Source organism: Penicillium psychrofluorescens (genome assembly GCF_964197705.1).
Source record: "Penicillium psychrofluorescens genome assembly, chromosome: 1".
NCBI classification, from domain to species: Eukaryota; Fungi; Ascomycota; class Eurotiomycetes; order Eurotiales; family Aspergillaceae; genus Penicillium; species Penicillium psychrofluorescens.
The window spans coordinates 4,068,404-4,087,039 of record NC_133439.1 but is presented as its reverse complement, the minus strand read 5'-3'; the positions used below and the strand labels follow the sequence as shown (position 1 = coordinate 4,087,039).

Sequence of the window (18,636 nt, the reverse complement as noted above, 5' to 3'; positions counted from 1 at the left end):
ACGGTAGCTTCTCTTGAGTGATCATTATGTACCGGGTGAGAAATTGCTTCTCGATGGTGTTTGTATGGTGATTGCTGACTTGGCCAGGTGCTATGGTCCTGGCCCATTCCTTGCGTGACAATGGCACCAAGGCGAAGCTGGTGGCGCTTTTCACTCCGAGTACACTACAGGAAGCGACGGTCAATGAACTAAGGGTATGTGTTGTTGGAGAGGGTTCTTGGCCAAAAGCTGACGTTATGTGTCAAGACGGTCTACGATGAACTGGTCCCAGTGCACTCAATAGCGAACAGCACGCCCGCCAATCTCTGGCTCATGGATCGTCCCGACCTGATCACGACATTCACTAAGATTGAGCTCTGGCGACTGACCCAGTATCGTCACATTGTGTATATCGACTGCGATGTCGTGGCTATGCGAGCCCCCGACGAGCTTCTGTCTCTGGAAGCAAACTTTGCCGCTGCACCGGACGTCGGCTGGCCGGATTGCTTCAATAGCGGAGTCATGGCTCTCCGACCCAACTTGCAGGACTACTATGCCCTGAAGGCGCTCGCTGAGCGAGGCATCAGCTTCGATGGCGCTGACCAAGGACTGCTTAATATGCACTTCAAGAACTGGCACCGATTGAGCTTTACATATAACTGTACCCCGAGCGCTAATTACCAGTATATCCCGGCCTACAAGCATTTCCAGAGCACCATCAGTCTGATCCACTTCATTGGCGCCCAGAAGCCGTGGACCTTGCCCAGACAGGTGGCTCCGCTTGAGTCGCCATATAATCAGCTTCTGGCCCATTGGTGGGGTATCTACGACAAGCATTACCGCCCGCCTTTTGTCAGTTTGGTTTGTTCCTCAGAGTATTGATGTCGGCTGATTATGTGTTTAGGTAACCACGCACCTGCCTAACAATCCCCAGTCCTATTCATCAGGCGGCCGTCATGTGTCTGCTGCGGAGATGCGGACAGGCACCGGACCAGTCAAGAGAACTCGCCGTCCTACAAGCGGACTTGCTCTATTTCGGGATGAGTGGCCAGAGCCACATCAGGTTCATTCTCCAGATGTCCCCGCCAGTTTTCATCACGAAGCCCCTGGAGACAGCACAGCCCCGATAGTGTCACTCCCAGTTCCTGTTTTGAGTGTCGTACCCCAATATGTACGGGGAGAAGAGCATGTCTCGACTTATATTCCGTCATTGCCCCATGCATCAGCGCCTGTCATTTCGCATGAAACCCAACCAAGTCATGAAGTACAAAACCAGCCAGCACATACGCATCATATACCCCAAGAACATGGCATCCAGCAACCACCATCGACGACGTCTGTGCCACCAGTGGATGAACCGGAACAACGACCTCCATCTCCAACACCAACATCGTCGGTATTTGAAGCCCCCACGACAGAATGGGATGCATCACGGTATGAAACTTGCGTGATATTTGCCCACGGTGGCCATGCTTACACATGACAGGGAGCCTCCGCCATTGAATTCCAAGCCTGAAGGGATCAGCTTACAACAGAAGACATATACCATGTCGAAAGATACCGAGCTCTTCCAGCCTCCTCCATCGTACCCAGAAGCCCCGAGGAATATGTACTACCAAGTGCCTGTGACTAGACCAGAACCACAAAAGCTCGCACAGCTGTTCCCCTGGGAGGGCCGCGCACCGAAACCGACCCGCGTTTTTGCGGAGGAGTCTCCACGCCCTGAAGTTTCATCTTCAAACCCAGTCCCTGAGCTAGGCACTGGCTCAACAAGGTCTGCTATGGAGCCCTCACTGTCCCCTCAATCCGCGACGCAAGCGTCCGAAAGCTGGGGCTCATACACTCGCTCCAACGCGTGGGACGAGGACCCGGATATCCAGCGGTACATGCAATCAATGCAACAAGCGCGCCGCGGCTCAACACAAGTGATATCAGGCTCCGGATCTAGTCCACCCACCACAGCAACGGATCATATCCCCGTCCCAGCATCCAGCAGACCCAGCATCAAGCTCACCGACTTCCCCACCGAAGTCGAACGCCCCAGTCTACCCGTAACACCCGCGCCAATCCGCCGCTCCTTTTTCGGCGAAGAAGATGAAGATGACGGGGATACCGGCATGGCCCTGCCGAATGCGGAGGGCGTCCCTAACCAGGAGGACTGGGTGGGTGTTACAGCTGATGCGTTTTCTCACCTCCTCCGAGCAACGTACTTATTGTGGCGATCTACAGAATCCCCTCGTCCGGCTCGAGGAGCTGCGCCGCCGGCAGTCCGAGGTTCTCGCTGATCCAGAGCATTCGCTTAGTGGGCTTGTTGCCTGGGCAAGTCGTGCAGATCAAGCAGGTGCTGGTCCGGAGGGTGGGAGGAGGAGTGAGGCCGATGATGGGGGTAAGTAGTTGTTGGATTAATTGTGGATGGAAGTTGGTAGGGATATCGCATTGTTTCAGTACTGAATGTATTTATTCCGAAGTTGCATAGGATAGGATAACAGCTGGATGTGTGGAAGAAACTTGCTTGTTCTGATATTGGGATAATGGTATCGATGCTACATAGTGAAGGGAGAGAAGAGAACCAAGACTGATGTGCCCTTCGAATGCAAATGGAGTATCAATGCTTTCGTCTAATGCTAGTGTTAATGCTAGGACCGAACTTCTATCTCTATTCACAAGAAACACCAAGTCTGTAAGGATAGTGCAAAGAAAATAACCTAGGAGCAAGGAAAACGGAGAATCATCCAGCCACGAGAATGCACAGAGCCAGAACCAGCCAAGGTAAACGCCAACGGGTGTCAGTGGTATCGCGCAAGAAAGTATTTGCAGGGAATAAGAATACAGAGGAAGAAAAGGAAAGACGAGAATAGAATACAGTTGCCAATCCCGAGAAAGAAACGGAAGGACCAAAGCTAGAGCAGAGATCTAGGCTCCATTTTCGTCCTTGTAGCGTAGACCGCGGAAGGAGTAGAAGTTGCTCTGCTTGATGTGCTTTGCTTTGCCGGTCTTTTCGTCGTAGAGACAGAAGCCGTGAATTGCGGCGTTTGGAGGGGTATACACTACTTCATTATCAGCTTTCATGTCTTTCATGATCCACGTATTATGAATAGGAGGGTAGACGTACGGTGCAACGAGATGGCAAAATTATCAGGGTCAGGATTGGAGATCCGGTGGAGACCAAGCTGGGTTTGATCTGTTAACTTTGTTGTCCATGTTCGAGGGGAGAGTAATTTACCTTGTCAGACATGTAGGTAACTTGGTTCTCGCCAAAATTGGTCTCTTTCGTGATCTGCGGCGGCGAGGTCTGTCCGTGCTCGATCTTCTCCTTGTCTGGCCACGAGTATAGGGTTTCCTGGAGCTTGCCCTTGAGAATCTAAGCGGATATATGGGTTAGTCAAGGCAATTTAGTTGGACTTGGGAGACTGCTTGCCTTCATCACGCAGTGCGCATTGGCGTGGTCATGGATTGCGCTGCCTTTCCCAGGGCTCCAAACGAGTATCAACTGAAGCAATGTATTTAACTTAGCACATTCATACCTATCTGCGCACAACTGCCGTTAAACTCACCAGATTGCTTTTACCATTCCCCTCGTCAATCAAGTTCCGTGTGTACGTCCGGCTGATATCACCCAAAGCATAAGGGCCCCATTCTGCTTCGTTGGAGACATATCCATCCATCAGCTTTTGGATGTCCACCGGGTCGACATCGTCCGAGTCGAGCCCCGAACTTGATCCCAGTGCGGCGCTGAGATCTTGCACCAGCTTCTCGAAAGAAACACCATCTTTGGTGGCGCCAGATGGTGAGCTGGGATTGCTGTCGATGAATGGCATGGCTCGTGCGCCGAGGGAGGTGGGCGTTGTTCGCGGGTGTTCAATTTCACGAATCGCTTCAGAATGGCCAGGACCCTTCGAAGGGAAGGAACGAACGACCGACGGCGAGATTGAATAGGGCAGTAGATGACAGGGAGCTTGAACTGGGGTTTCTGCCCTGCTGTGACCGGGATCAGACACTGCAATGGAATAAGGTAGCTCGTCTTTCAATCGATTCAAAGTGAAAGAAAGCATTGCCTCTGACCGATAAGGCGATAACGCTATTGATGCCTCGCGACTCAGGCTGAAGTATGACATAATTCATGCCTGAGGCCTTCACCCCGCCCTGACTAAGGGAATTCAAAGATTGTCGTTCTTCACACTCCACCAAGACAGACACACTTCACCCTCACTGCACAGCTGAGAGAGACGCATTCCAGTCTGGTCTGCGTCTTTGCATTACATCTTCTGTTTCAACAAGCACTGCGTGGCTAAACCGCCAAAATGTCGACCACCATTGAAAAGGTTCGTGCCATGGCCCTTTTTTGACCCTCTTCCGCCACTGACAATGGTTTTTTTTTCGTGCTTTCAGATCAAAGAGGTCGAGTCCGAGATGGCTCGGACTCAGAAGAACAAAAACACCTCCTTCCACTTGGGTATGCTCGCAGAGGAATACTGGCAGTTTCGAGTACTGAGGCGGGACTGACAATCGGCGCAGGCCAGCTGAAGGCAAAACTTGCTAAGCTGAAGCGAGAGCTTTTGACTCCGACAAGCAGTGGTGGCGGTGGTGGTGGTGAGTCTCGTCTTCATACCTGGCACGAGCGACAAGTCAATGGCTAACATGGGAGATTTTCAGCTGGTTTCGATGTCGCGCGGACTGGTGTTGCGAGTGTGTAGGTTTTCGCTGGAATCTTTATTGATGGAAAAACCAGACTCATGAGAATCTAGTGGCTTTATCGGTTTTCCATCCGTCGGCAAGAGTACTTTGATGAGCAGACTGACAGGCCAGCACTCGGAAGGTGGGTTTGGAAGAATTCCATATGAGGTAGTCGATTTCTAACGTGCCTTTATAGCTGCGGCCTATGAGTTCACGACCCTCACGACTGTCCCCGGTCAGGTCATGTACAACGGTGCTAAGATTCAAATTCTTGATCTGCCGGGTATTATCCAAGGTGCCAAAGACGGCAAAGGTCGTGGTCGACAGGTCATTGCAGTAGCCAAGACTTGCAATCTGATCTTCATCGTTCTCGACGTGAACAAGCCCTTGGTCGACAAACGGGTCATCGAGAATGAATTGGAGGGATTCGGCATTCGAATCAACAAATCACCACCCAACATCTTGTTCAAGAAGAAGGACAAGGGCGGGATTGCGATCACGAGCACCGTGCCGTTGACGAATATCACCCCGGAGGCAAGTTCCTGACGAGGGAATGTCACGACAATGCTAACTTACAAGCACAGGAGATCAAAGCCGTGATGAATGAGTACAAAATTTCGTCTGCCGATATCTCCATTCGATGCGATGCCACAATTGACGACCTGATTGACATTCTGGAAGCCAAGAGCCGCAGCTATATTCCCGTCGTCTATGCTCTGAACAAGATTGATTCTATTTCTATTGAAGAGCTGGATCTTATTTACCGGATCCCCAACGCTTGCCCTATCAGTTCGGAGCACGGATGGAACGTTGACGAGCTGATGGAGATGATGTGGGAGAAGCTCCAGCTGCGCCGAATTTACACAAAGCCCAAGGGTAGGGCTCCTGACTACAGCGCACCCGTTGTGCTCCGATCCAACGCGTGCACTGTCGAGGATTTCGTACGGATCCCTTGCCTACAGCCCATCGAGGACATCACGCTAACTACGAACAGTGTAATTCTATTCACCGCACGATCAAGGATCAATTCAAACAAGCCATCGTGTATGGCCGCTCCGTGAAACACCAACCGCAGCGAGTTGGTCTTTCGCACGAGCTTGGTGACGAGGATATCGGTGCGTGACCTTGATGTTTTTGGAAACCCGAAAGCTAACTGCTAGCAATAGTTTCAATTGTCAAGCGATAAAGCCTTCCAACCAACTCCTTGGGCCATCACAGTCCGTGTGCGAGGGCATGGATACCGGCGGTGGCAGGTGATCGACTGTGCCAGAAGGATCTCTTGCCTATTGCGACTATGGGCGCCGCGGTCTCGTCGTAATCCGCCACCTCCCTCGAGCGCGGTTGGACGGTCCGACGTCAACCTCGCACGGGCAGCCGAGCTCCTCACCTGTGGGACGCGAGTCTCGGAGCTATTGATCTCGAGCTATTGATTTGGAGAATATCAATCACTAGGCTGTGAGCGAAAGCCGGCTCTGCGCCGCGTCTTCCCTGCTTACTTCTGATTGTGATTTTTATCCCTGTTGCCACAACGGCCTCAGGGGGGGTCAACAGCGTGACTTGGGTATGGATCATCTTGGAGACTCGCCAAATTTGAGAAGTGTCCAGGTGGTTCCAGCGACCAGTTCCATGGTGGGTTAGGCCGGTTTGACTTTGGCCTGTGAATGTTCTTTCTGTCTTTTTTCAAATGGCCTTCAAAGCGACCAGTTCGTATTGTTATGATGATCCCAATTATTGGCATTATTCCCTCAGCGTCTCCTGAATATCCAGCAATGCAAACAAAAAAAGTTCTAGATCGAGGTCTTCCTCCTTCCCGTCGTCCCGACCCGGGGGCGTTGGATTGGACGTGCTCATCAAAGAAAGACGAACAAAGAAAAAAAAAAGAAGTGCTTTTGTCACCGTCGTCCAGACGGACTCCAGGAATAATACACCATCAGGCCTCTCGGCGCCCGAAGATGCGCGTAGCGAGCCGTGAATTTCTGGAGGTTAGCCAATGGCGCCCCCTGTATATAGTATAATTCCGTGTACTATAGCCCATCAGACGAGCCCGATTGTCATCCCTTATCCCACCCCCTCTCACCATCGCAAGTCCCTGCTTTGGCGCAAAATGCAGTAGTCTATGGCGAACAGGGCATCCCACCCGATTGGCGCGTTTGGGAAAAATCTCAAGCCGTCCTGCATTAATCTACCCTTCCCAGTATTGATCCTCAGATGTCTCATTCTGATCCGCAAATTTTTCCAGAAAAGGATTGCTGCTGAGTCTATACAGGGTCTGGAAGTCCCCCTCCCACGTTTTGCCACTGCCGATCTGCCCGAGACCTCGCTCAGACCTTGGGGGCTCCCGGAATGGATAGCCTCGATGGGCGGAAGGCAATTATGGTGTGCAGAGCGGGTGTCGAGAAGGGCCGCGGCCCTTTCGGCCCGCACTGACCTACAGCTACTGACAGCTTCTCGATGCGGTATAGCAACGGTGGTCGTGTGTGTCGCTCATTACTTGATAAGCAGCTAGTGGCTGACACAAACAACCCTCTCGTTCTCCGATAGGCACTCCGCCAGAAATGGAGAAGCATGGAATGCAAGACTCAAAAAGAAAAGTGACATGTCGACAGGGGCACGTTCAGTCTGACATCTCGGATGATTGCCCTGCTCTGACGGATGCGACGGTGCTTGCCCTAGTCGTCCGCTAATTTCCTCGATACCAAATTTGGATCGACTGCTAGCGGACAGAAGTACCGGGCCTCGACCGAAGCTCTCCCCCAAGATCAGGTTTCAGCAGGATTTGCGATCTGTTCGTTTTCGTTCTTGACCACGAGCGCATCCACTGGACAAAAAACAAGCGGTGAATACTGGTCGGCTTGGAGATGTTTATCTGATCCACCATCCTTAAGAGACAGACTGGGCATCAACCCCAGCATTAACCCTAGCTTCACTCTAGCCTCGTGCCGGAGACTCGCGCGGAATCCGTAGTCTCCAGTCAGTGGAGCATCTCCCGTCGCTAGGTCCACTGGGTTCACGATCTGGTCCGTTCTCAGATACCAGATCGGCAAGATCCCCATTCCACCATTATGACTCTACGTACTATCACTGTTCGTGATTGTAGACATACACACACACACACACACACACAAAATTCTATCAGGTGACTGTTTTGGCACCGATACCGGGCTTCCAGTAGTTCTCGTGGAAGATCCATCAGGCATCCCCGTCGCATTGCATTGCATAGCATGGCATGGTAGCCGGGATTGAGACGCCATCGTCATAGACACCCTGACAGGACGGGTTGGTTACAAAAAAACCCCAACCGATCCCCAATAGGGCTGGTTCGTCCGCTTTTCTGTTCACCACCACGCCTCCACCGGGGCACGGTCCATGCTCTATCCAGGAAAGGAAGGATCCGTTTCTGCAGCCGGAACTCGATCGACACCGCACATCTTCAGCCTGGTCTCTGGGCTTGTTCGTAAGCGCAGTCATTATTGTCTGTGAACAGGCCTGGCGATCGGTACCTGAATGAGCCCAACCAGCCCTGGCTGGTGTAACCAAACTGACCATTGCGCGGGCACTACTTTGTGTTCCCCGAATCTTCTCGTCTTCTGCCCTGAAGAGCGAAAAGAAGCAAAGATGGGATGACACCCGTCCATACAGTACACATACCGGCGGTTCCGATCCTGACCGGTCTAACCTTTTGTGTCTTTGTCCAGGAGCTTGCTGGATCCGGACGTATTAGGACCGATAGGCTAGCTTACAGTCCTTGCCCTAAAGGGGTCATCCGAAATCGCCCATCGATGGCGTCAGCCCATCGTGCTGATCCGAGGTGATTGCATCGTCGACCGTCGAGACAGGGAGGGATTCGCGAGGTCTTCACTAGCCGGCTGTCATACCGTAATAGGCAGCGGCAACGGCAACAAGCAGGATGGCCCGCAGCGACACCGAATCAGAAATTTGAAGTGCCCCTGGGCGTCAAACATTTTTATACAATTTATCAGACGGGGTCCTCGTTGTTCCATGCTCGACGAGACATTCCACCGCCCAGTTCGAGAAGGAACCCGAAAAGAAAACCCTCGTAATTCTCGACGAGACCGCTTATCCTCGTGGTGTTTTTGAGAACAAGAGGGGTGGACTGATCATTCCCACACTCGTATCGAGGCCGTGGATACTACCTAGACCGTGTTCCCCCGCCAAAATAAAAAACAAGTCCCTGGCTCATAGTGGGCGATGCTATGAGGTATCTGAGAGCATATAGAACGATTAGGAAGGAGTCGGAGGTCATGATGGAGCATTTATTGGACGCCGTGGTTATACTTTCCACACAACCGTGCTCACCTCACCCTCCGCCTCAGAGCAAAAAGTATTCTGGGGCAATGCAATAATATACCGAAGGTTTTCCGGGCCGGAGGGTAGCGTAGCGGGCCCCAGGGCCAGTGGAGAAGAATAACTAGCGCCAGCGCCTCGCCCGCAGATCATTGGCAGGTCAGACTTGTCGGCCTCCGCCAACCAGTCTGGCCAGCAGGCTCTTCTGCCCTGTGATAGGGCCAGCCCCAGCGAGCGTGTTCGCCCTTGTATCGAGATGTATCGATCGCAGACGAATCGACACGGGAGATTGGCCCGTTGCAGAGCTGGTCCAAGCTGCTCCTCATTTGCCTAGTGGCCGTGTCATCGTGCGCGGAAGTCTTCTGCGTTGAAACTTCGCAAGGATTTGCTGATGATGATTCCAGCCCCTCCAAATAGTTATTCCTTTGCGCCCGGACAGCGCCTCGTTGGATTATCGAGGAGCGGCAGTGCAAAAACTCTCAGCTCTCTCAGGCGTCCTTTGGCCCAGTTTGCGTCCCCAGCCTCGATCCACTTGATCGCCCCCGGGCCTCCCTCGCCCGGATGTCATGTGGGCTTTAGGTTCAGCGGTTTATCGATCCGCTAAGTCGGCCTTCAGCAAATCATGGTTCCTTCTTCAGCGAACCTCACCTCACATGGTCGTGTTTGATCAGCCCCCGCCACGGATGATCTGCCCTGGTTGACTCGAAAGCCTCTCCATGATTCCTGGAAACCCGGCCCCCGAAAACGTCCGATGGCCGTAAGAAGGATCAGACTCTCGCTGTCGACGAGTGAAGACTCAGAAGTAGCAGCGGCCTCCCCGAGAGGATTGTAACTTTCTTCCTGGCGCATGAGTTGGGTACCTATCGCAGTGTAGCATGGCAGTATCGCTACCTAACTGGCCTTGTTCTACTGCGAGGCTTCATTTCGGAGCAACCCTATGGAGCAAGGCGAAGACCGCTTGGTCTGCCCCGGCCACGAGAAAGATCATGATCATCCTGGGATTCCCGCGTTAGCCACAGAAAGAAGTGGTTTCCATACGGTACAGCGTCCTCGTAATACCCAGACCTTTCCAGATCGTGATACTAATTGGGCCTGAGCAAAATGCAACCCCTGCCGCAATATATCGAGTCCTTAGCCAACCAGACCCCCGCCATGGACCAGGGATGTTTTTTAATAATAATATTATTTATTCTTTATTTTTTAATCTTCTGGCTGGGGTGGTTTTCTGAGGCAGGCAGCCAATCACCAGGCTCAACAGCCGGATTCCCTCTGGCGGGAGAAGGGTTATCATGGATATTCTCGTGCCAGTCAGTTGCAATCGAGATTTCAGTCGCTCTGTCAATCCACGCGATGCTCCCTGATCGCCCTGCGGTCTCGGGGCCCTGATTTTCTTTTTAACTCCGCCCATTGCCTTACCCGCATGCCCGCGCTACCCTTCTTATCACTCTTCGTGCATACTGTATACATACCTCACTCCCTCTTTCAGTAGCTAGCAGATAGCTCGCCCTCTCTCCTGTCTACACGGTATCAGACTCGCGCCGCCTATCCTTCTATCCGGCTCGTGGGTTGCGCGGTGGATCATGCATTATCATCTCTGCTTGTCTTACCGCTAGACTTGTCTCACCGTTTCCCCGGAGTTTTGTGTTGCTGTTTTATTTCGCTCGGTGTCTATCAGCAGGAACCCGTCTTCTATGGAGGACTCTCCCACCATGGAGACGGAGACGCACCATGCGCCAGACAGTGAATTCGGCCATTCACCATGGGTCGACCTGGGCGCGTTTACCTCTCCCCATAATTCGCCCCCAATCCCAGAATACAGCGGCTTCGACTATGGCCCGTCGCCACTGATGGCTGTTGACTCTGTCTCTTACGGCATGTCAATACCTCCGCCTTATGCCTCTATGCCGTTAGCCATGCCCTCGCATTCCTGGCCCAGCATGCTCGCCAACCAGTCGCCATTTCACGAGTCGGGAATGCCGCCTGCTCCTGTCCCAACGTCGGTCTCGCCTTCGGCGCCAATGCCTCCCATCCGGAGAACATCAACGGGAGGGTCGACGCCGCGCAGAACTCTGACAGATGAAGACCGGCGGTTAATGTGTCTTTACCATGAAGAGAACAAGACGGCCAAACAGACCGACATCGGAGGTACGTTTCCACCAAGCCTACTGAGTGGCTTCATGCTAATTGATATCCAGCCTTGTTTGGTGTGGAAAGAAGGTAGTTTAGCCCCCAGTGCTAATAGCCCGAACCTATGCCCGGAGAACTTTTATTCTGACAAACGGCGTGAAAATAGTACGGTTTCCAAAGTGTTGCGCCAGAAAGAGAAATATCTCAATCGCGATGACGGTAGCCGTTCACCTATAAAGCGGGCCAAAGGCCGAGTGCCTGATATCGAGAAAGCCTTGACCAACTGGGCGAGGAACTACCAGCGGCAAGGATTCCCTCTGAGCGACGAGATGATCAAAGAGAAGGCGCTGTTCTTTGCCAGCACATGTGGATGCCCTGAGTCCAAAGACAAGGTGCTCACCTCAGCCTGGCTGGAGAAGTTCAAAATCAAGAACAACCTAGCTGGCGCCAAGAAGCGCAAGGGATCTATCGACGTACGCAGCGGATCGAACAGTCCGACGCGCATCAACACCGACTCGGCTGGTGAATCTACTGGCCACAGCCCTAGAGGGCTTTCCCCTTCTTCTCCCAGTGGCTTCCCTGCGTGTCCGCCCTTGTCTCCGACGCTCAGCCTAGAGGGTAAGAAGGAACGGGCTGATAGTGTACCTGATCTAGCCGGCGGGTATGAACGCCATCACTCCAAGAGTACCACCTCGCTGGATACCACCTCTTCCACGGGAATGACGAGCCCAGCCTCGACCCTCGTCTCAGATAGCCCGTTCACCCCGACAAGCCAATCTCGGCTCCCTACAGGCATGCCTGGGAGTAACACCAACCGACCTCGCAGCCAAACATTCCCGCTTGCCCCCATCGACCCCAGCTTGCTATCCCACGACGAGTCAATTGACGCCCAATTCACAAAGCCAAGCTTCCACCGATCCAACTCGGCTACTACGGTCGAGTCTCCCTTGGAAATGGACGACCGTCATGATGCCGGCAGCAACCAGCCCAACGTGATCAAGCGCAACCGCAGCAACCCCGAAATCAAGACCAAGGCCATGCAACCGCCTCCGCCATCATTCTCCAAGTCAAACACCGTTTCTCCCATCCTCTCGCCAGGTTCTCCAACGCAGGACGAGGCGCGTCGTGCTCTGGAGCTGGTAATGAATTACTTCCAGCAGCAACCTGCTGGGCTCCAGGCTCAGGAGTATTTCACCATCGGCAAGCTGATGGAGCGCCTTGAGCTTGCGAAGAACCAGCAGAATACCGTTCTTGGTGGTCTGCCGAGGATCGATGAGCATGATGTGCCTCACATGAGCAAGAAGAGGAGCATTCACAATCTGGGCTAAATTCCTCCACATCTACCTATCTTTTGCATTATGTCCCTCTATGCCTTTCCCTTGACATGCCCTCCCCCTACACAGCGACAGCACCTCACCCCCCCCATCTTGCATTCAGTTTACTGTGATTTTCCCCTTTGCTACAGTTATGCTCTATTTCTCCCACATTCCTCCATTTTCCTATGTTCGGGTGGCTCATTTGATATCCCTCACCCCGAATTCTGTTTTATATTCTTCTCTTTCTCTTTTCCTCCCGCCGGCTCAGGAGAGAGTCGGCGGTACTGGGACCGGACAGCCAAAATCTGGAATTTTTATACACTGTCAGAGGGCAACCTCGATATCAACTCTTTCCTTGAATGGGCTTTTTGAAACTGGGTTGGCGCTGGACCACTTCGCTTCCTGGTCGTTTCATTTCATTTCTCATTCTCACTCACACCCCCTCTCCGTGCCTCCATTGTTCAATCTGGACTCGGTTGCATATGTATCGCGCAGGCATCTCCGCGCGCAGGTTTCGTGGACGCGCTGCATATAGATAGACCGACAGGTCCGGTCTTGCTCTGAGTCCAGCTCTTTTTCTTTATGGGACACACGTGGAGATGGGGATACGGGAGAAAGGGTGAATTACCCTTGGAGTTTTTTTGATCACTGGAACTTGATCCTTTGGAGAATTGATCTACGCGGAGTTTTGATTTTGATTCTTTCCCCCGTGCTTCGATGCTTCGGTTCGAATGGTTCTGTTGCTGAGCAACCTTTACCTTCACCGTTCTCTCATTTCCCTTTTCTTTTTGACTGGCTCTTGGCTCCTGCTGGGCAGTGTACTGCATTCATTCCACCTCTTCCTCTCTTTATATCTCCTATCCTCTGTCCCTGTGCTCTTACCTCCTTTATTTTATCTAAACTCGGCCGCTCACGCGCAAAGAACATTGGTAATTTTGCTGGAATCTTGCGTACTCACGAACTGAATAGTTTATCTTTATCTTCTCTCTCCCATTACGTACTATGTAAGACTCGATAGTTATGTCCAGAAAGGCGTCTCCCTCATTACATTATGTCTATCACTCGTTAAGAACTATGCCTTGCATTCAGCCAGCTGACATGGGGGCCACGCCTCGGTCTTCCATCAAATCTGCGATGCTGCGCTCCGATAACTCAGGGAGCAGTCTAGCCAGAACGGTCTCAACGATGGAATATACAAGGTGCTTATTGCAATACTCATCTTCAAAGAGATCAAGCAGGTCTTGCTCTATGGTCTCAAGAAGATTCAACTCCTCCAAATCAACAGTTACACCAGGCTGGTCCATGTGTAACCTTCCAGTAGAGGCATGATCATTCGTCACTGCGGAGAGAGCAGATGGCGAAGTTGACGGCGGCGAAGAAGCCACGCCAGCTCCATTCGCCTGAGCAGACGACGACCGCGGTCGATGGTCACCGGTCTCGTCCTCGATACAAGAGGGTGGAGCCCGGGAGTTGGTGGTGAGGGAGAACGCACTCCTGCTGGTCGAGCTGCAGGTACCATCACCGTCACCAGTCACCGGCCTCGGAACCGCTGGAGACGAAACGCTAAAGAAGGTTCGTGCGACGCGGCGCGGGATCACCGAAAGCAAACTGGTTGCACATTGCCGCTTAATCGCTGTGATCTCTGGGTCAGATGGTCGAGCACTTGTCCTGTCTGCACCGAGTACGGTGTTTGATGGCGTTGGGTGTGTGGCGGTCACGTCTGCTTTTGTCGAGGGAGAGGAGACACCGGCAAGACTGTCGGCGCCACTGAGGCTTCGACTATTACTGACATTGCTTTTACCAGTGGTACTGCTAGCAGCAGGAGGTTTCTTGATTGCCGCCGCAACAGAAGGGTTCGCGAGGGATCTTTGGGTGGATACCGCAGGTTGCACAAACAGCTGTGGAGCGGGAGCCGGGGCTCGTGGATTCACCGGTGTTATCGGCGACGAGGGACGGGCATTGGCCGGAAAAAGAGCGCTCCTGGTCGCACGAAGGAGGTTGGGCAACAAAGTGGGGGTCAGCACGTACTTCTCAATGGTTTCCCGGAGGAATCTGTAGGAGTTAGCCAGATCTCAAGGCGTGACATTGGAGGAAAGCTGTTGGTTTGCAGATCGTAAAGAATGACGAATGAAAAAAAATCCCCCTCTTCGACTGTGGAGAAGCGGAACGTTTGATGGCTACTTCCTTTTCGAGACTATTTAACGCTAGACAAACTCAAGCTTGTCTAATCGAGCGAGCGGGCCCTCGCGAAGTGGGGGTGAAGGGCGGAGTAAGATCGAGGTTAGGCGTGAAAAAAAGCGAGGAGCTTGGGCCAGGCCGTCATTGGGCACCGGGATGTCCATCCTTCAAGAAAAGCAACCTTCAGGCGACTAGCACAAAGTGAGGCGATACCCCCTCTTTGGCAGGCATCATTCAAGTAACGTGCCTGGACAAGGGCCTTGATGCATGAACCTCGGCCGTCCATCCACGACCGAAAAATCTCTTTGCGAGGAATTTCGATGATTGGACGGCACGCCAAGGACTGGTCAGCATGCAAATTCTCAAAAAAGCATGGTCCGTTCTATCGTACATGCGAGGGCGATCGACAATCATGCGATTTCGGGTCCATGCGCATTCTGCCTTGGTGGGTTTGATCGTCGCCCATTGACGAGCCCTCGCCTGGGAGGACGAATCTTTGTTTCGCGCCGGGCGGGACAGTGCATGCAAATCAAACGTTTAGATCCTTGGCTACCCAGGTCACAAATCCCTCAGGGTGTGAGATCAGCCGAAAAAGTGGGCAATGAAGCGGCACGGAAAGGGCCGGGCCCCGGCACAATCATCCTCCTCAGGAAGACAAAGAGAATCCCGGTGGGTAATTGAGAATCCTCGCATCGAAACGGACCAGGGTGTGTTTTGCGTCATGACGGTATGGATACCCGTAATACATAAACACGGTTTGCGGATCAAGTGATCGCTGCTGCATGCGAGCGAGACGCCTCCTTCGTGCAACCATGATACAGTCGTCGATCGAGTTCGGAGATCCAACCGTTGCTCCACAGTCGAGAGGGTGAGGGCAGGTCCGAGACCTCGAGGATACGGGGGGTGGTGGAATGGGTAAAAGCTCCGAGGGATAAAAGAAACGTCAAGACTCACCTATCAAGAACCCCGTCGGTGGCACCCAGCGTGCCCGGTCCCGCTAGTATCATGTGTTGCGAGAGGGAGAGCAGCCCACTCATCCAGGGCATTCTTTGGGGGACGCCCAGCACCTGCGAAACCATGGAATACACTCGATAGTCCAACACCGGGCGTTTACCTATGGCGCCATCTGACGACGCCTTTTCCTTCCGAATTTCCGGAGCAGCGCCAAATGAAACACTGGTATGCGAATGACCTAGTGACGGGCTCGATGCGACGCGGAAGAGACCAGTCACGATAAACCGTAAGACAACATATCCAACGTAGATACCTTGGAGAATGGCCCATATCCAAGTGGCGGCGGCGGACTGGGCCCTTTTTTGGCCGTTAGACGACTCGTCTCCGGTTGAAAGCAACCCGAATTGTTCTAGGCGACTGGGAGTGCTGGTATCTGCCGCAGTCTCCCTGGTGGCCTTACGTTTCAGTGCCACAGCGAGCTTGGTAATGGTTTGCCAAAAGAACCAGCCTTCCGACATTCTGCCACTGACTTCCTCTCCCAGGATGCGATCAGCAAGGACGTCGCCTACGAGCACCCGCAAGCTGCTATTCTCAAGATCTTCAGTCGGCAAAAGAACGGCAAGAGTGCCGTTGGCTAGCAGACGACGGTAGATGGCCTCATTCTCGCGCTGCGAGATGATGGTCTGTGGATCCGAGGGATCCGGGACAGGCGAGAAGCCCGGGTGAGGGTTTAACTCATGATAAAGTGTATGGTGTGAAGTTGGCAGTCCCGAAAGATGGGATTGCTGCTTGGCTAGTCGGTAGGCTGAGGGTTGATATGATTAGCGGTTGGTATTCCCATCACCACCGAGGAACGAGCAAATCTTACTCAGGACATGCGCTTCCACCAGCGCAGGAATTTCATCGAGGACCAACCGCGCCACATCGATTCGGCGTAGTCGCTGTTCGAGAGCTCGAGTGCAATGCGCAATCACCTGCAGGACCTCATTCACAAGAGCCTGGTCCGGTGTGATCTTGGAGTACCACGAATAGACAAAGTCTCTGATTATAATAGCAATAAAGGCGTAGAGTTGACGATCAACTTCATTGGAGCTTGTGAGAGGAGGCAGCAGCTCCTCTGGAGGCTGCACAGAGGATGCGCCATAGATGCCTGTCTGGGGACAGAGGACGCGCCGAATCAGGGCCAGTGTGGTCTTGTCGCTGGTGTAATCGACCGCATCTTCCCGGCCGGAGACTCGTTGTGCATGCACGCGAGATGCAGGGCGTGAAGGGGGTTGCGGCGTGGCGGACGCAGGAACGGCGGTGGACCTGGAGCTGGAGGTGGTCGCCCCAGCTTTGAGGTGGGACAAGGGGTGCAGGCCGGGAGGACGAGAGTCGGTCATCGCATCGCAGAGGGTGGATCGTGAGCGACCCTGAGGTGGAAAGGTGTGATATGACGGCCCTTGGGGCTCGACAAGAGAAGCAGCGTCGATCAAGGAGCTTCGGAGATGGGATGATGCTGAAGGTCCCCGATGAGGAAGGTAGTTAGGGCTTAGGGCCGTGTCTCTTATCGGATTGCGGGGAGACTTAACTGGTTGACTTCTTTGTTTCTTTCTCATACTTCTCTTTCTCTCTCTGTATATATCAATCATGGCTCCGATTCCCCTGTGGCTGGACTGTGATCCGGGTTAGTGTACATATCTCTTGTTTTGTATAATATTTACTAACTCTCTCACAGGCCACGATGTAAGCTGGACCTCTCCAGTCAGCGCAATGCTGATACTGACACCAAGATATACATAGGATGCCTTCGCCATCCTAATGGCAGCCCATCATCCGTCCCTCACTCTCCTGGGAATAACCACGATCCATGGAAACGCTTCTCTAGAGAAGACAACCGCCAATGCTGGCAGTATCCTCGAAGCAATCGGCAAGCCCGAGATCCCAGTCTACCCAGGGAGCCACAAGCCATTCTGCCGCCCAGCCCTTCACGCTCCCGATATCCACGGTAAGGCCAGACTATTCAAACCCCAGCTAAAAGTATGGCCATGATGACACGCTCTCCCGGGAGTTCCTAGGCGAATCCGGCCTGGATGGGACGGATCTCCTGCCCAAAGCATCTAGGCCGCCAGTGACGGATAAGAACCCGATTCTGGCGATGCGAGATGCGCTCCTTGCCCAGCCAAAGGGGACACCCTGGGTGGTTGCCACTGGAACCCTGACAAATGTAGCTTTGTTGTTTGCAACATTCCCCGAAGTGGCAGAGCATATTCAAGGTCTGAGCATCATGGGAGGTGCCGTTGGCAACGGATTCACAGCTGCGCCTATGAGCCGGCTTCCGGGGGAGAAGTCCAGGATCGGAAATGTGACGCCCTGGGCCGAGTTCAATCTTTACGTATGTTGAAACATCCACTCTACCCAGGTTAGCACGAGCCGAAAAAGAAACTGATCCAGTTCATTATCCCAGTGTGACCCAGAGTCTTCCGAGTCCATCTTCAGCAATGCTGTTCTTGCTTCAAAAACAACCATCATCACACTGGATCTCACCCACCAAGTGCTCGCCTCCCAGGCGATGCAAACGCGCATCTTGCATGGCTCCAATGACCCATCGACGACACCGACAGTTCTCCGCCAAATTTTGCATGCGTTGCTAACCTTTTTCGCGACGATGTACGAGAGGGTGTTTGGTCTTAACACCGGGCCTCCGTTGCACGACCCCCTCGCTGTAGCGGTGATTCTGTCGACGTTGAACCCGGCTTTTGCCAAAGCCCACCCCGAGCCAGCTCTTTCGTTTGACGACAAATGTGGAGAGCGCTTTGCTGTTAGCATTGTCACGGATGGACGCCATGGCCCTGATACGTCGACGACGGGACAGCTGGGACGCTCGCTTGCGGTACCGACTCAAGGCCCTGGTGTGGCGATTCCCAGGGGTGTTGATCTGGATGCATTTTGGGGCGTGATTTTGCAGTGTGTCCAGTTGGCGGATGATTGCAATGCAGCTCGTGCAAGGTAAAAACGCTATATATAGAGAGCTACATGCTTTATATTTCCTTGTGGCATACTTGGTAGATTTCCACTGAGATTTTTAATAAACATACTGGTACATGAATCCTTTTCCGAGTCT

The 18,636-nt window shown here is 53.0% G+C and overlaps 7 protein-coding genes across 7 annotated transcripts; 5 read left to right on the top strand and 2 right to left on the bottom strand.

The window, feature by feature from the left end:
• Positions 1-92: 92 nt before the first annotated feature.
• Positions 93-1,109, top strand: PFLUO_LOCUS1517 (glycogenin glucosyltransferase; the record flags this gene model as incomplete). Its single annotated transcript, XM_073778565.1, has 3 exons — positions 93-194; positions 247-840; positions 927-1,109. The coding sequence occupies 3 exons, from the start codon at positions 93-95 to the stop codon at positions 1,107-1,109; spliced, it is 879 nt and encodes a 292-aa protein (XP_073635607.1).
• Positions 1,110-1,526: 417 nt separating this feature from the next.
• Positions 1,527-2,373, top strand: PFLUO_LOCUS1516 (glycogenin glucosyltransferase; the record flags this gene model as incomplete). Its single annotated transcript, XM_073778564.1, has 2 exons — positions 1,527-2,141; positions 2,209-2,373. 2 exons carry the CDS (start codon positions 1,527-1,529, stop codon positions 2,371-2,373), a joined length of 780 nt encoding a protein of 259 aa, XP_073635606.1.
• Positions 2,374-2,892: 519 nt separating this feature from the next.
• On the bottom strand, positions 2,893-3,797 carry PFLUO_LOCUS1515 (uncharacterized protein; the record flags this gene model as incomplete). Its single annotated transcript, XM_073778563.1, has 4 exons — positions 2,893-3,026; positions 3,092-3,149; positions 3,203-3,340; positions 3,534-3,797. The coding sequence occupies 4 exons, from the start codon at positions 3,795-3,797 to the stop codon at positions 2,893-2,895; spliced, it is 594 nt and encodes a 197-aa protein (XP_073635605.1).
• A 483-nt stretch (positions 3,798-4,280) lies between these two features.
• Positions 4,281-5,776, top strand: PFLUO_LOCUS1514 (GTP-binding protein rbg1; the record flags this gene model as incomplete). Its single annotated transcript, XM_073778562.1, has 8 exons — positions 4,281-4,301; positions 4,369-4,432; positions 4,495-4,569; positions 4,633-4,669; positions 4,725-4,795; positions 4,850-5,187; positions 5,238-5,594; positions 5,648-5,776. The coding sequence occupies 8 exons, from the start codon at positions 4,281-4,283 to the stop codon at positions 5,774-5,776; spliced, it is 1,092 nt and encodes a 363-aa protein (XP_073635604.1).
• A 4,891-nt stretch (positions 5,777-10,667) lies between these two features.
• On the top strand, positions 10,668-12,413 carry PFLUO_LOCUS1513 (uncharacterized protein; the record flags this gene model as incomplete). Its single annotated transcript, XM_073778561.1, has 3 exons — positions 10,668-11,103; positions 11,154-11,175; positions 11,252-12,413. 3 exons carry the CDS (start codon positions 10,668-10,670, stop codon positions 12,411-12,413), a joined length of 1,620 nt encoding a protein of 539 aa, XP_073635603.1.
• Positions 12,414-13,486: 1,073 nt separating this feature from the next.
• PFLUO_LOCUS1512 (uncharacterized protein) lies at positions 13,487-16,915 on the bottom strand (the record flags this gene model as incomplete). The annotated part of the gene is made up of 3 exons (XM_073778560.1): positions 13,487-14,453; positions 15,534-16,338; positions 16,402-16,915. The coding sequence occupies 3 exons, from the start codon at positions 16,913-16,915 to the stop codon at positions 13,487-13,489; spliced, it is 2,286 nt and encodes a 761-aa protein (XP_073635602.1).
• Positions 16,916-17,162: 247 nt separating this feature from the next.
• PFLUO_LOCUS1511 (Uridine nucleosidase 1) lies at positions 17,163-18,525 on the top strand (the record flags this gene model as incomplete). Its single annotated transcript, XM_073778559.1, has 5 exons — positions 17,163-17,199; positions 17,251-17,258; positions 17,316-17,520; positions 17,591-17,907; positions 17,980-18,525. 5 exons carry the CDS (start codon positions 17,163-17,165, stop codon positions 18,523-18,525), a joined length of 1,113 nt encoding a protein of 370 aa, XP_073635601.1.
• Between the last annotated feature and the right edge of the window lie 111 nt (positions 18,526-18,636).